The sequence below is a fragment of the Hemiscyllium ocellatum genome, chromosome 48 (genome assembly GCF_020745735.1).
Source record: "Hemiscyllium ocellatum isolate sHemOce1 chromosome 48, sHemOce1.pat.X.cur, whole genome shotgun sequence".
Taxonomy (NCBI): domain Eukaryota; kingdom Metazoa; phylum Chordata; class Chondrichthyes; order Orectolobiformes; family Hemiscylliidae; genus Hemiscyllium; species Hemiscyllium ocellatum.
In genome coordinates this window covers 10,353,443-10,370,231 of record NC_083448.1, presented here as the reverse complement: position 1 = coordinate 10,370,231, position 16,789 = coordinate 10,353,443, and the positions used below count along the sequence as shown (strand labels likewise).

At 43.6% G+C, this 16,789-nt stretch overlaps 1 protein-coding gene across 1 annotated transcript in view; it reads left to right on the top strand.

The window, feature by feature from the left end:
• LOC132837065 (pleckstrin homology domain-containing family A member 2-like) overlaps positions 1 to 16,789 on the top strand; it is a 109,986-nt gene that overhangs the window by 30,753 nt on the left and 62,444 nt on the right. The window contains exon 3 of the mRNA XM_060856748.1: positions 15,914 to 15,970. Coding sequence (XP_060712731.1) covers positions 15,914 to 15,970 — 57 coding nt within the window. The remainder of the gene's footprint in view (positions 1 to 15,913; positions 15,971 to 16,789) is intronic.

Below are 16,789 nucleotides of genomic sequence, written 5' to 3'. Positions count from 1 at the left end.
ATTTGTAATCGTCACTTCCAAGTGGATCTGAGTGTCTGTTATTGAAAAATACATTGGGGTCCAGAGTTTTATAAGTTGTTTCTTGTGTTGCTATGCCTTCCTCCATCTCACCTGCCATCCACTTCTGACGCTATGGAACATTTCCCGAAGTCCTTAGTGTCTTTCTGAACTGCTTATTACTAATTTGAGCTGGTGACTGTGGATACAGCTATTGGCTTGATAAGACATGACAACAAAATCCACATCAGCTTACATGATAGAAATTCACCTTAAGTAGTGTTGCAAAATAGGCAATAGGAAATGGCACGATATTTAAAACTGGCAGCAGCAAAGAAAACTGGGAGCAATGTAACACAGGTCACCAAGATAGATTTAGCACTGCCTTTTATGTTAATGGCAAATTTACAGTGAAATAGTCACAGACACTATATCACAAACACACAGTCGCAAACATTGATACACTGGTGTGTCCATACACAGACGTGCTCGCAAGCACACACACTCACGATTGAACGTGGCATATTGTTGATGTGTATAACTCATTGACCCTTCAAGTAACGTTTACTCACTGAGAATGAACTGTTGACAATGAGTTGCAGCAACTCAGTCCAGAGGTTCTGTTGGCACAACTAACTTCTCATGAACGACACGGTGAACACTCCTTAAAGGTGAACTCTGTAAAAGGCAAGGTACACAGCCAGTTATCTTATTGCTGCTTGTTGAGGAATTCTGTTAGCAAATTGGCTGACATCTTTCCAATACTATGAGAGTGACTGTATTTCAGTGTCTTAGTTTATCTGCCACTGATTTTCAAAGCCAGAATATCATCTCATCAGTAAATCTTCTCTCTGGTTCTTTTGGAAATTGGCAGATACCATATTGTGGGGATAACTGAGACGTGGCTTCAAGTGGACAGGGCCTGGGAAATGAATATTCAAGGCTACACATGCTATCGTAAGGACAGACTGACGGGCAGAGGGGGTGGGGTGGCCTTGTTGGTAAGGGAGGATATTCAGTCCCTTGCGCAGGGGGTCCGAGAGTCAGGGGATGTAGAGTCAGTGTGGATAGAGCTGCGAAATACTAAGGGTAAAAAGACCCCCTTGGGAGTCATCTACAGGCCCCCAAACAGTAGTCTGGATGTCGGATGTAAGATGAATCAGGAGCTGAAATTGGCCTGTCGCAAAGATGTTACTACAGTTGTTATGGGGGATTTCAACATGCAGGTAGACTGGGAGAATCAGGATGGTATTGGACCTCAAGAAAGAGACTTTGTGGAGTGCCTCAGAGATGGATTCTTAGAGCAGCTGGTGCTGGAGCCGACCAGGGAGTAAGCAATTCTGGATCTGGTATTGTGCAACGAACCAGAATTGGTCAGAGACCTCGAAGTGAAGGAGCCATTGGGAAATAGTGACAATAATACATTAAGCTTCAATTTGCAATTTGAGAGGGAGAGGGTACAGTCGGAAGTGACAGTACTTCTGTTGAATAAAGGGAACGATGGAGCTATGTGGGAGGAGTGGCCAAAGTTCAATGGTGCAATACCTTAGCAGGGATGACCGTGGAGAAACAATGGCAGATATTTCTGTGTATAATGCAGAAGTTGCAGGATCAGTTCATTCCAAAAAGGAAGAAAGATCCCAGGAGGAGGCATGGGCAGCCGTGGCTGATGAGGGAAGTTAAGAAACATATAAAGTTAAAAGAGAAAAAGTATAACACAGCAAAGATAAGTGGGAAAACTGAGGACTGGGAAGCTTTTAAAGAGCAACAGAGGATTACTAAGAAGGAAATACGCAGAGGAAAAATCAGGTACGAAGGTAAACAGGCCAATAGTATAAAGGAGGATAGTAAAAGCTTTTTTAAGTATGTGCAAGGCAAAAAAATGGTTAGGACTAAAATTGGGCCCTTGAAGACAGAAACAGGGGAATATATTACGGGAAACAAAGAAATGGCAGAAGAATTAAATGTGTACTTCAGATCTGTGTTTACGGGGGAAGACACAAGCAATCTCCCTGAGGTAACAGTGGCTGAAGGACCTGAACTGAAGGGAATTTATATTTGCCAGGAATTGGTGTTGGAGAGACTGTTAGGTCTGAAGGTTGATAAATCCCCAGGGCCTGATGGTCTACATCCCAGGGTACTGAAGGAGGTGGCTCGGGAAATCGTGGATGCGTTGGTGATTATTTTCCAGAGTTTGATAGATTCGGGGTCGGTTCCTGAGGATTGAAGGGTGGCTAATGTTATATCACTTTTTAAGAAAGGTGGGAGAGAGAAAGCAGGAAATTATAGACCAGTTAGTCTGACCTCCGTGGTGGGAAAGATGCTGGAGTCTATTATAAAGGATGAAATTACGGCACATCTGGATAGTAGTAACAGGATAGGTCAGAGGCAGCACGGATTTATGAAGGGGAAATCATGCTTGACTGATCTTCTGAAATTTTTTGAGGATGTAACTCTGAAGATGGACGAGGGAGATCCAGTAGATGTAGTGTACCTAGACTTTCAGAAAGCTTTTGATAAAGTCCCATACAGGAGATGAGTGAGTAAAATTAGGGTGCATGGTATTGGGGGCAAAGTACAAGATTGGATTGAAAATTGGTTGGCTGATAGGAAACAAAGGGTAGTGATAAACGGCTCCATTTTGGAATGGCAGGCAGTGACCAGTGGGGTACCGCAGGGATCCGTGCTGGGACCGCATCTTTTTACAATATATGTTAATGATATAGAAGATGGTATTAGTAATAACATTAGCAAATTTGCTGATGAAACTAAGCTGGGTGGCAGGGTGAAATGTGATGAGGATGTTAGGAGATTACAGGGTAACCTGGACAAGTTGGGTGAGTGGTCAGATGCATGGCAGATGCAGTTTAATGTGGATAAATGTATGGTTATCCACTTTGGTGGCAAGAACAGGAAGGCAGATTACTACCTCAATGGAATCAATTTAGGTAAAGGGGCAGTACAGAGAGATCTGAGTGTTCTTGTACACCAGTCAATGAAGGTAAGCATGCAGGTACAGCAGGTAGTGAAGAAGGCTAATAGCATGCTGGCCTTCATAACAAGAGGAATTGAATATAGAAGCAAAGAGGTGCTTCTGTAGCTGTACAGGGCCCTGGTGAGGCCACACCTGGAGTACTGTGTGCAATTCTGGTCTCCAAATTTGAGGAAAGGCATTCTGACTATTGAGGGAGTGCAGCGTAGGTTCATGAGGTCAATTCCTGGAATGGCGGGATTACCTTACACTGAAAGACTGGAGCGACTGGGCTTGTATACCCTTGAGTTTAGAAGACTGAGAGGGGATCTGATTGAGACATATAAGATTATGAAAGGATTGGACACTCTGGAGGCAGGAAACATGTTTCCGCTGATGGGTGAGTGCCGAACCAGAGCACACAGCTTAAAAATAGACCATTTAGGACAGAGATGAGGAGAAACTTCTTCACCCAGAGAGTGGTGGCTGTGTGGAATGCTCTGCCCCAGAGGGCAGTGGAGGCCCAGTCTCTGGATTCATTTAAGAAAGAGTTGAATAGAGCTCTCAAAGATAGTGGAATCAAGGGTTATGGAGATAAGGCAGGAAGAGGATACTAATTAGGAATGATCAGCCATGATCATATTGAATGGCGATGCAGGCTCGAAGGGCTGAATGGCCTACTCCTGCACCTATTGTCTATTGGTTTGATATTTGAAACCTAATACAGTTTATACACGATTGGAGTTTAACAGACCTACTAGTTTCATTGTTTTACATCCAGAGACCATGTGAGCTTTCTAAAATAATGTTAGGTCAGGAGATAAAATTCCTGTAGCTACGTTTTTACACATCCCACAACATGCTTGCTATCAAAGCACCAATTGTATTTGACTGCCTCAGAACTGGAGAGAAATATTTTTGATGTGTAACAAAAGGCTGTTCAATGGAACATGTTTTGTAAGTAACCAAAAGCTTCTCTTATTCAAACACCAACTCAACCACTGCAATAGATAATTATAGTCCTGTGGAAGTACTCACAATCACAATCAGTTTGCAAGCACATCCTACGTAGGAAAGTGAAATCTCATGTGATCAAAGCTCTTTGGTGTATCCTCTCTCTTTTTTTTCTCTCTGCTTGCTGTTCAGGATTTCAGCTTTGAAGTGCTGAACATGGAGAGGCCGTCATAGTTTTCTGACAAATTACTGTTAGAAGAAAAATGCTTGTATCCAAGCACAGGTGCTTTGGGTATTATAGGCTCAGTACAGTATAGCCCTTTGATCGTGGGTGTGACCTTGTATTAGCTTATCTCCTCTATAGCCATGCCAGGAGGAATGAAATGGTTGATGATACCAATCCTAATCACTGACCTCGACCCCTTTTGGAAATTTTGTTCTCGGTATCTATTAGATGAGGTCAGGGACCAAGAATGGTGGTGACTTCTCTTTTGCTCAGGTAGCTGACCCCCATTGATTTCTTTGAGATCCAACAGGTGAAAGTGGACAAGGTGCCAGAGGCATTCGGACCCTTAGTGACAACAGACTAACACAAATCAGCACACTTAAACCAAAAAGGCATAACTTTCAGCACAAGAAAGGGAGGCATCACTAAATGTATTCACTAAGCAAACAGCACAATCTGTTTCTGGAGTTTTTGGGGGAATATTTTTCACAAAAGCTTGGGTCACTGATATTACAGGGGCACTGCTGTTTCAATGGGCCAGCCTCCTGTTCTGCTTTGATTATGAATGGTGCTCAGTACTTAATCTGTTCCAAATCTGTTTGTTTTAGCTACAATCACAATTAAAAATCAGATATCTGCTGGCAAGTACATATCTAGCATAAATGAACACTGAAGAATTAATTTTATAACTGACATTCCTAGCAGCAGCAAAGAAATTTTCCCTGTGCCTTTATGAAACTGCAAGTTGAAATGAAAAGAATTAATAAGTGTCAGGTGAGCACTTTTTTTCAGGGATGACTCACTTGAACGGACCATGTTGAAATATAGGAGATGCAAACAAGATTGATTTCAATGTCTGCCAGCATTCTTAACAAGTGAAACTAAATCATAATAGGATAAACTCCCTGAACCTTGGCTTAAGTCCAAGTGTTGTTCACAGTTGGAAACTACCTGTTCTAGCAATTCTCAAACATCTTGTGAGCAAAGCTGCCTTTCTTCTTACAGGGCGTGCACACACTATCTCACAATCAACGCCACAGAGTTCACATCCCAAAAGTCACTCAAAACCTTCTGACTGATGGAGACTTGCTTGTTTTTTTTTGTTTTGGTTGCCCTGGTCTGTTCGGGGTTGCTGAATTAGTACTGATTTTGACGCACTCTGAAACACAACTCCTTCTCCTCACAAGAATTAGGATTCCATTTTTTTTCCTGCAATCTGCACATTGGACTGAGCTGACTTTCATTGGTCTCTTTTAACATTTGGGATTTGAGCATCACTGGCAAAGCCAAGATTTGATGTCCATTCCCCCGCTGCCCTGGAAAGCTGGTCTGTCTGCTATTTTAGCCAGTTGATACCTCACTCATCAACTTCAGAGGGCAGTTGAGTGTAAGGAATGTAGATGAGGAATTAGATATATACATCAGCAGGCTCCTTTCTCTGAACATGCTGGGTTTTAAGTATGTCTGAAGGCTTCACTTTTTACTTCATAACTTGCACAAGATTTCAATTCCTTTTTTTAATACACCGTGGTCAGATTATTAACATTGTTCTGGACTTGTCGTCTGGACTTCTGAATTACTGTTCCAGTAAGTGTAACATATGTGGATCACGTGGTGACAAGAAATTTCTTTGAGGAATGCAAGAGAGGGGGTGGGGAAAATCTACAGACACATATGCTTTTAGTTTCTGTGTGTTGCTGAAGTTTCTGTGGAGTACCACAGTGGCATCTGATGTGGGCATATAGACACGTTATTACTCGATGAGCTCCTAACTATGGTTTGAATGCCATTGGGAGGTGACACTGAATGGTAATCTGCTGACACCTCTCCTTAGATGATTAGATGGTCATTCAAGTTGCCTACCTCCAGGGAACACAGCAATGTTGAGCAGAGGGCTGATAGGTCTAAAGCAGATCACCACAAAGAATCCATTTGAAGAGAAAGGGTGGCAACAGGGTGAAAAAATATGATCATTTGTGGGATTTTTTTCAGTTATAAAGTACTGGATATCAACAACTAAGAACAGGTTTTGGTTTCATTTTCATGTGGAGATGAATTTAAGTGTGGAATGAAAGACTAGCAGGCAGAAGTGTTCTCCCTAGAATCCTGATAACTCAAGATCTGTAGTAGCTTTATGGTCTGTTCTCTGATCACTGACCTTTTTCTAATAATTTCAAAATCCTCCCTTACTTCATAGTTTTAAGTTGACCTCTGGCTGATTGGGCAAGTGACCACAATTTCTTGGTGAGGAGATGGTTGCAGGCTATTCCAAGAGTTAAAACAGACAAGTGCAATCCTGCCCTCAAACACTCTCAGGAGCTCAAGATAGACTCATGGTGCTGTAGCCAATAATAGAGCTCCAGTATGAGCTCCATCCCAACTATCTCAGCATGCACAGCCCAAATCTGGCCCTTGTTACTGATGTGATCCAAGGGAACCTGCATGAACAAACTTCAATTTTGTCTGATACAGCACGTGTTTTGGAAGAAGACTGAGCTTAGGAAGTTGATGGTTTTGCTACGCTTCAGTTCCCATCATTCAAATGCTTCTCCTTTTTTCTCTTCACTCTGCTTCCGAAGTTACAGAAGTGTAGAACTTCCACTCTGGCCCACCTGGCACAGAATGAATGAAGATCAGGGTAAAGGGCTGAGGGAAGGGTTTGTGAGAACATCTCAAGCAGCAGACCTCATTTAAAAACCAGAACCACCATATCCCAGGCCCAGCCCTTCACTGTTAATGCTTTGAAGTGTCTGCACCTAGAACTGGCTTCATTTTTACCTTTCAGCTCACTGATACTTCCTGGTTTGTTTTAAAAGCTTCAACAATAGATCCTGAACAAATTCCCAATCCATCAGGTTCATCTTCATTGTGTTTCAGGAAGTGGTTAAGAGATGTTATCCGAGGACATTATTGTAGACTGTCAGCTGATCTTCGAAAGGATCATCTCTTGATCCAGTGTAAATGCAACCTCCTCCCCTTTTTGCACTCACTCGCACAAACAAACACATACAGAGAAAGCAAGGAATTAACTTCCACATTACTCTGGGTTACAGTACAGTTGTGGGTAATGAGTAATTGTTCTGGTTACAGCTGCAAGCCTTGCTCTTTTACTGTGGTTTCTAATCAGTTGAACAACTCTGAGGAATTCCTCCCCTTCTGCCAACAGTCCTGGAACCATTTATGTCAAAGATAATTCAACACTTTCAGCAGACAGAAGTATTTTTGCTACCCTTGCTTAATCAAAATTATACCTTAAGAGTATAAAACAAATGAATGTTTGTTTGATTTACTCTTTCACGTTGACCCAGATCTTGCAAGCTCTGCTCGCAAGTGGCTGTGGGTGTGAGTGAGAATACATATGGTTCACAGCATCTTTACATTTAAAAAAGCTGCTGTCAGAGAGTTTTGTCTCTGAGGAGGTGATGGCATGGTGCTATTATTGCTGGAGTAGCATTTCAGAGATTTTGGTGATGTTCTGGGGACATTGATTCAGATCCTACCATGGCAGATTGTGGAACTCAAGTTAAATTTAAAAACCTGGCATCTCATTGAGTTCATTCATGTCATTTAGGGAAGGAAAGCTGACATCCTGACATAGTCTGGCCTACCTGTGAGTCCAGACACTACGGTAATGTGGTTGACTGTCAACTGCCTTCTCAAATAGTGTAGCAAAGTTGTATCCATCTGTTTAAAAAAAAGTCTCAAGAAAGGAATGAACCAGAACTGACCCCTGGCATCAACCTTTGCAGCAGATACAACATTAGCAATGACAATCTCTGAGTCAACATCCTCGAATTCCCTCCATTGCAGGTCAAACTGCTGCACGTGGACTGCAGCAGTTTAAGAAGGCAGCTCTTTGCCACCTTCTCAAAGGCAACTCGGGATAATCAATAAATGCTGGCCAACCAGTGAGGTCCACAACCTACAAGTGAATTGCAACAACTTTTTGTTTTGAAATCCCAGCCTCATCAACCCTGCAAAGTTGTCCTTACTGTTATCTGTTATCCTTACTGTGCCAAAATTGGAGGGCTGTCTCACAGACTGTATTTTGGTGGCAGAAAATATTGGAATATTGGACAAAAGGTTGAAGACCCATTGTGCAGCAGCTTCGGACGAGAGAGAATTCAGACAAAGTGATCGTTAGGGAAGAGCCCAATTTGTTAAGTCTCTTCTAGGTGATTATAATACCTCTGTTCTGCTGTCATCCTAGTAAGTTTTCATTTGCACCTTTCATTGTTGCCTCAAAATAATTTTCATAACGTGAAGCCCTGGACTCTTGATGATAGTTCAAGTGTGGTCTTGAGAAGGTTCAGTGGCTGTCTTAGGCAACACCTCTGTGTTTTGGTTTTGCCTGAGGTGTGGCATCTGATTGGGTTGTAGGAGCTTTTTCTTTATATCCATTCATGGGATAAGGGCGTCACTGCTAGGGCAATATATCCTGCCCATCCCTAATTGCCCAGAGAGCGTTAAGAGTCAACCATGTGGATGTGGGTCGAGAGTCACATGTAGGTTGGACCAGGTAAGGATGGTAGTTTCCTTCTGGGAAGGACATTAGTGAACCAGAGAGGTTTTCCCATCAATCAACAATGGACTCATGGTCATCAGGAGACTGTTAATTTCAGACATATTTTAAAATTCAAATTCCATCATTTGCATTTGCAGGGTTCAAACACCGGTCCCCAGAAAATGATCTGGGTCTCTGGATTAATAGCTGCAAATGTGTTGCTGGTCAAAGCACAGCAGGTTAGGCAGCATCTCAGGAATAGAGAATTCGACGTTTCGAGCATAAGCCCTTCATCAGGAATAGCATAGTCTTGGCAATAATACCACCAGGCCATTGCCTCCCCAAACACAAATGGTAAAAATTCAGCAAGAATGAAATTGGCAGGTTTACAAAGTCAATAGTTGTCCCTTCAGAGTCTGGCAATTCATGCCTTGATATTTTCTAGTCACCACGTCAGTTATTATACATCTCTAGATCTAGTGGGATTTAAATGCTGGCGTCCTGCCCCAGAGGTAGTGTCAATGCTCCTGCATGGCTCAGTGGTTAGCACTGCTGCCTCACATCACTAGGGTTCCAGGTTCGATTCCAGCCTCTGGCAACTGTCTGTGTGGAGTTTGCACATTCTCCCCGTGTCTGCGTGGGTTTCCACTGGGTGCTCCGGTTTCCTCCCACAGTCCAAAGGTGTGCAGGTCAGGTGAATTGGCCAAGCTAAATTGCCTGTCGTGTTAGGTGCATTAGTCAGAGGGAAATGGGTCTGGATGGGTTACTCTTCAGAGGGTCAGTGTGGACTGGTTGGACCAAAGGGTTTGTTTCCACACTGGAGGGAATCTAATCTAAACTTTAGAGCCCTCTGGCAACTCTTGTCATTTTAAAATATATCTGAAAATGTTATCACAAAATTGAGCAGCTTTCTTTTCATCACCAAATCACTCACGGTAATGAGTAATTTACTGACTAATTTACATAGGTAAAAACAATGACTGCAGATGCTGGAAACCAGAGTCTAGATTAGAATGGTGCTGGAAAACACAGCAGTTCAGGCAGCATCCGAGGAGCAGTGAAATCGATGTTTCAGGCAAAAGCCCTTCATCAGGAATACAGGCACAGAGCCTGAAGGGTGGAGAGATAAGTGAGAGAAGGGTGGAGGTGGGGAGAAAGTAGCATAGAGTACAGTAGGTGAGTGGGGGAGGGGATGAAGTTGATAGGTTGGGGGGAGGGTGGAGTGGATAGGTTGAAAAGAAGATAGGCTGGTAGGACAAGTCATGGGGACAGTACTGAGCTGGAAGTTTGGAACTGGGGTGAGGTGGGGGAAGGGGAAATGAGGAAACTGTTGAAGTCCACATTGATGCCCTGGGGTTGAAGTGTTCCAAGGCGGAAGATGAGGCGTTCTTCCTCCAGGGTGGTGAGGGAGCGGTGGTGAAGGAGGCCCAGAACCTCCATGTCCTTGGCAGAGTGGGAGGGGGAGTTGAAATGTTGGACCATGGGGCGGTGTGGTTGATTGGTGCAGGTGTCCCGGAGATGTTCCCTAAAGCGCTCTGCTAGGAGGCGTCCAGTCTCCCAATGTAGAGGAGACCGCATCGGGAGCAACGGATACAATAAATGATATTGGTGGATGTGCAGGTAAAACTTTGGTGGATATGGAAGGCTCCTTTAGGGCCTTGGATGGAGGTGAGTGAGGAGGTGTGGGTGCAGATTTTGCAATTCCTGCGGTGGCAGAGGAAGGAGTCAGGATGGGAGGGTGGGTTGTAGGGGGGACATGCGGTCCCGATGCGGTCTCCTCTACATTGGGGAGACTGGACGCCTCCTAGCAGAGCGCTTTAGGGAACATCTCCAGGACACTCACACCAATCAACCACACCGCCCTGTGGCCCCAACATTTCAACTCCCCCTCCCACTCTGCCGAGGACATGGAGGTCCTGGGCCTCCTTCACCGCCACTTCCTCACCACCAGACGCCTAGAGGAAGAACGCCTCATCTTCTGCCTTGGAACACTTCAACCCCAGGGCATCAATGTGGACTTCAACAGTTTCCTCATTTCCCCTTCCCCCACCTCACCCCAGTTCCAAACTTCCAGCTCAGTACTGTCCCCATGACTTGTCCTACCTGCCTATCTTCTTTTCAACCTATCCACTCCACCCTCCCCCATCATCTATTGTACTCGATGCTACATTCTTCCCACCCCCACCCTCCTCTCACTTAACTCTCCACCCTTCAGGCTCTGTGCCTGTATTCCTGATGAAGGGCTTTTGCCTGAAACTTTGATTTTACTGCTCCTCGGATGCTGCCTGAACTGCTGTGTTTTTCCAGCACCACTCTAACCCTGACTAATTTACATGCAAACCCTGTGAAGGACAATGCAATAACATCAAAGATGAGGGAGAGAGGCACAGAATTAAATAAAAATGGAGTCTGAGAGGGGAATAGAATAGTCCACCCCTTGTGGTGCCCATATTTCTGTTCAAGCATTGCAACCCCTGTGTAAGGCACATAATTTAAATTGTTGCACACTGCAGGTTGACCAATTGAATGAAAAAAAATGGAAACAACTATGAAACACTTGTCAGTTATGTGAGCTAAAACACTGTGCACAATGCAGGGCATGACTTCAAGAAGGATGTCAAAGCCTCGCATAGCGAACTGAAGAGGGTTACCAGAATGAACAACAGGAACCAACAGATTCAAGAACAGCTTCTTCCTTGCTGTTATTAGACTGCTGTTTGGGCCACTCTAACTTCAAGTAATGATCTTGCTTTGTGCACCTCCTTTACAGCTACAACTTTGAATGTTTGGCTCTGTCCAGGCACCCTATGATCTGTATATCTTTGTTTGCTGTGAGCTGCCTGTCATGCTCGCAAAACAAACCTTTTTTCACTATAAATGTGACAACTGTAAATCAAATCAGGATGACAGCAGAGATAGGGAACTCATTTATTTGGAGAGATTGAACAATTTGGGATTAGATTAGATTCCCTACAGTGAGGAAACAGGCCCTTTGGCCTAACCAATCCACACCGACTCTCCAAAGAGTAACCCACCCAGACCCACCTCCCTCTGACTAATGCAACTTACACTATCGGCATTTGAGCATGGCCAATTCACCTGGCCTGCACAGGAGGAAACCCACTCAGACACAGGGAGAATGTGCAAACTCCACACAGACAGTCACCCAACGCTATAATTGAACCTCAGACCCTCATGCTGTGAGGCTGTATTGCTAACCACTGAGCCACCGTGCCACCCCACAGGATCATATTGCTTACTTTACAGATGATGAATGAATGAGCTCATACACATGTTCAACATCATGAAAGGTTTTGATAGAACAAACATGTTGGTAACTAAGCAGGGGGTTATAGATTTGAAGTCACTGTCAAAAGAACAAATGAAGATTTGAGAAATTCCTTCACACAGAGTATTGTTGAGATCTGGAATGCACATCACGAAAGGCTGATAGAATCACATTCCAGATGACTTTTGAAGGCATTGGGGCATATTCAGTTTTTACTTTGGGGGTAAATGCTGGAATGCACTCTATTATTTGGATTTTATCTTGAAGGGCTTTTGCCCAAAATGTCGATTTTATTGCGCCTCGGATGCTGCCTAAACTGCTGGGCTCTTCCAGCACCACTAATCCAGAATCTGGTTTCCAGCGTCTGCAGTCATTGTTTTTACCTTTTATCAGAAGCATAACAGGCTGAATGGTCTCTGTGTGCTATGAGGTTTTAACGGATTTAATAAAGACTAGACAGAAAATGGCAGTGAAATAAAATGTTAAGAATATACAGTGTCAACCTGTTACCTGTGCCTGCATGAATTTCTTTCAGCTAGTACTGGGTGTGGTAGTTTGCACAGGAAATACTCCCCACAGATCTTCCTTCTTGTTTAACCAACATCTCATTTTGGTTCAGTTGTAATTGAGGGCATCTCTTTATGCTCTCTGTTTTCTAAAAAAGTATTATATTGCAATAAAGGAAAAAAAGACCATCTTTTAACAGCCAATTGCACCAATATATTACGCTTGGTGCCCAGCAGTTTCACTGAGAAACATAAATGCATGCAGGCAAAAACTGGAGGGTGCATTTGATTCATCTCAACTTGCAAAGTTGCAAAGAGAAGAAAGGGTTGCATCTTTTGCTGTGCCTTTCTTATTCATGGCTAATAAAGTACTGAGAGAGGGGAAACCGCTGAGTGGACTGCATTGTGTTCATCAGAACAAATCAAGCACAACTTTGAGTAAATGTGGTAAGACAAGTAAACAGCTTTTTAACATAACAACCAATCTGGTAGTAAATTTGGTTCCCTTCAGCAATGAGACATTCGCAGCCAAAATAATGGGTAGAAAAACCATTATTCTTGTGTTATTGCGGCTCAGCTTGCTGCACTTTCACTTCTGAATCTGAAGATTGAGAGTTCAAGTCCCATTCCTGACAGCTGAACACAAAAATCCAGTTCCCCTCCACCAATACCCTTCTCCTCCTTGCCACATTCGTCCTCAGCCTCAACAACGTTTTCTTCAACTTTTCCCATGAGCACTCACATGGGCCCCAGCTATGGCTGCCTCTTTGTCGGCCATGTTGAATAATCTCACTTCAGTACATACACAGGTACAGTTCCCCACCTCTTGCACCCATTACATTGATGGCTGTATCCTGCACCCAGGCTCAACTGGAGCAGCTCATTGACTTGGCCACCAATTTTCACCCTGCCCTTAAGTTCACATGGTGTATCTCGGAGACCTCCCTCCCCTTCCTTGACCTTTCCTTTTCCATCTCCGGCGACAGACTGATCATTTGGTACAAACCCACAAACTGCCATACCTGGACTACACCTCCTCCCACCCTGTATTCTGCAAAAACTCCATCCCATTTTCCTAATTGCTCTGTCTCCATCGTATCTACTCTGACAAGGAAATGTCAGATCCCAGATGTCCACTGATTTTATTCATTATGCTTTCCCACCCCATCATCCAGACAGCCCTCTACCGCTCCTCCTCAATTTCCCACTCCAAACCCCTCCCCCATCCAAACATAATAAAGACAGGTACCCCTTGTTCTCACTTTCCACCACACCAGCTTATGCATTAAATGTGTTATCTTCAAACACTTCCGCCAACTCCAACTAGACCCCACCACCACAAACATCTTCCAATCCTGCCCCTCTCTGCCTTTCTCTTTCTGACATGACCATCCTTGGCCTCCTCCATTACTGAGTGAATCAGACTGCACATTGGAAGAACAGTGCCTCATCTTCCCCCTGGGCAGCCTATAGCTTGGAGGAGTCAACATTGAGTTCTCCAATTTCAAATAACCTTCCTATCTATCCCTGTCTCCTTTTCCAGCCCCATCCCATCCCTTTCCTCCCTCCAACCAACCCCTCCTTCTCGCTACCAACCGGATTAATTCCTCCTATCGACCTACCAAGTTGTACCTACTACATGTGTTCACCTATCAATACTTCATCACTCTGCCACTCTCATCACTCATAACCCTTCACCACCACACACACACACACAGTTCCCCTCTCCCCCAATCTGCAGCTACCCTGGCCTCCACCTCCATTTCTGAAGAACCTCGGACTTCTCACCAAGATGCTGCTTGGCTTGCTGTGTTCTTCCAGCCTCCAGCTTGTCTACTTTGGATTTCAGCATCTGCATTTTTTTTCTCCTGAACATAAAAATCCAGACACAAAAACAGTGTTGGAGGAGTGCTGCATTGTCAGACACCTGCCACCTCTGAGATGAAACGTTAAATCATTGCTCTGTCTCAGCTTCTCAAGTGGATGTGAATGGTCCCACAGCACTTTTTTTGAAGCAGAAAAGAGAATCTATTCCTCTTGATCAATATTTGTCCTTCAGGCAATGCGACTAAAATTGATAAATTCAGAGGGTCATACGGCACAAAAACAACCATTCCATCCAAATCATCTGCACTGACCAGACACGCCAATTTGACCTCATCCCATTGATCCATACCCCTCTGAACCTTCCTGTTCTTGCATCATCCAGATGCCTTTCAAATGTTCTAATTGTAATCGTATGAGTCTCCACTACTTTCCCTGGCAGCTCGTTCCATTCAAGCACCACATTATATGAAAAGGTTATCCCTCAGCTCCTTTTATAAATCTTTCCCCTCTCACCTCAAACATATGCCCTCTGATTTTGGACACCCCACCCTTGGAAAAAGACCTTGACAATTCACCTTGTACATACCCCTCATGATTTTATAAACCTCTATAAGGTCATTCCTCAGCTTCCAACGCTCCAGGGAAAATAGCCTCAGTCTATTCAACCTTGACTCTAACTCAAACCCTCCAGTCCCAGCAACGTCCTTGTAAATCTTTTCTGCACCCTTTCAAGTTTAACAACCTGTTTCCTATAGACGGTCAGCCAGAATTGTATGCGTAAAAAATGAGGTCTGCAGATGCTGGAGATCACAGCTGCAAATGTGTTGCTGGTCAAAGCACAGCAGGCCAGGCAGCATCTCAGGAATAGAGAATTCGACGAGAAGGGCTTATGCTCGAAACGTCGAATTCTCTATTCCTGAGATGCTGCCTGGCCTGCTGTGCTTTGACCAGCAACACATTTGCAGCAGAATTGTATGCAGTTTCCTACAAGTGGCTATACCAAATGGTGCTCCTTCATTTTGATCTAATTAACTAAGTTAATTGTAAGTGTAATAGCTCTGTGCAAAAGAATGATCAGATCCTTGTACTTTTTTTTGAACTTGCTAAAAATTCATTGATGTGATTCCTGTATTATAATGATGATGAGATTTCGACAAGTATGTAACTGGCTGAGATGTGCTTTGGGATGCCCTCAGGTTGTGAAAGGTCCTACATAAATACCAATCCTTTCATCACTTTGTGAGATTTTCCCCTAGTGCAATTTGTGTTAAAATTGTAACCACAGCACAAGTACTGAGGCTCATTTAGAGTCAATTGAAACTAAGTGCTTTACTATTAGTTGCTTCTGTTCTTTATTCATTCCTAAGCAGCATTTGATAAACAATGAGTGTCTTTCGTGTACTCAGTTTCAAGGGATGCTGAGAAGTGCAGAATTTGCTTTGTGCTGGGACTCGGTAAAATACCCCAGTGTTGAGATCTCACAGAAAGAGAGTGTGTGTTGCATGTTTCAGTTTGTCATTGGTGACTTCCAGGGGATCCTTCTCCCAGGCTTTAGTCAAAATTCCAGCTCTTTATGTAACTGACATATGAATACTGACAGGGATAAGTGTCTAATCATGTGGTTTTTTTTTACTTTCAGAATCTACCGCCTGGAACTCAATGTGTAGGCAGCCTGCTGTTACCTTACATCTCTAAGGTATTTTGTCTCTCTCATGCTTGCAGAAAAGTATCCATATTATATTCGCAAAAATAAGAGTAGCAACCTGAAAGGGAAAGAAAATTAAATAATTATTTAGGTTGGTTTTACAATCCAGTGCAGTTCGGGTCATGTGGTGCTCATACACAGCTTTGGCAGCAGTGGAAACCTAGCCTTGTTGCCTGGTTGTTAACTGCTTGGCTCATGGGATGTCCAGCTCTCTGTGTGTGAAATTCTTCCTTGGGAGTGTCAGATTTTAAATTGTCCCTGTTATCTTTTCAGAGGCTGTAAAACATCAGTAAATTGACTTTTCCATCTGATGATTGTTTCATCACCAGCCAACATCAATGATAGCATTTATAGAGGCACTCTCAGCAATTATGGGAACAAAGGAGTTTTTCATAATGGATTGCAAACTCCTGCTATGAGTGGCCAGTTGGACATTTTAGTCTTGATGCAGTGGCCCCATTAAACAGTAGTGCCACTGGATGGGAAAGCATCAGGTTACAGGTGTGGTTTTACAGAGTAGACCAACACTGTAACTTCAGTGTGTTCCTGCAGCATATGCAGAGAGTGGCACTGTGGCATGTGTAACATATGACGTGACATAATGTCAGCAACCCCATTTAATATCGATATCGCAGTCCTCTCAATGTGATGTGAAAGTATTACTCATTATATTTTAAATAATCCATAAAGCATTGTATTCATTAAGAATTGTAGGAGAAAGTGAGGACTGCAGATGTTGGAGATCAGAGCTGAAAAATGTGTTGCTGGAAAAGTGCAGCAGGTCAGACAGCATCCAAGGAGAAGGAGAAT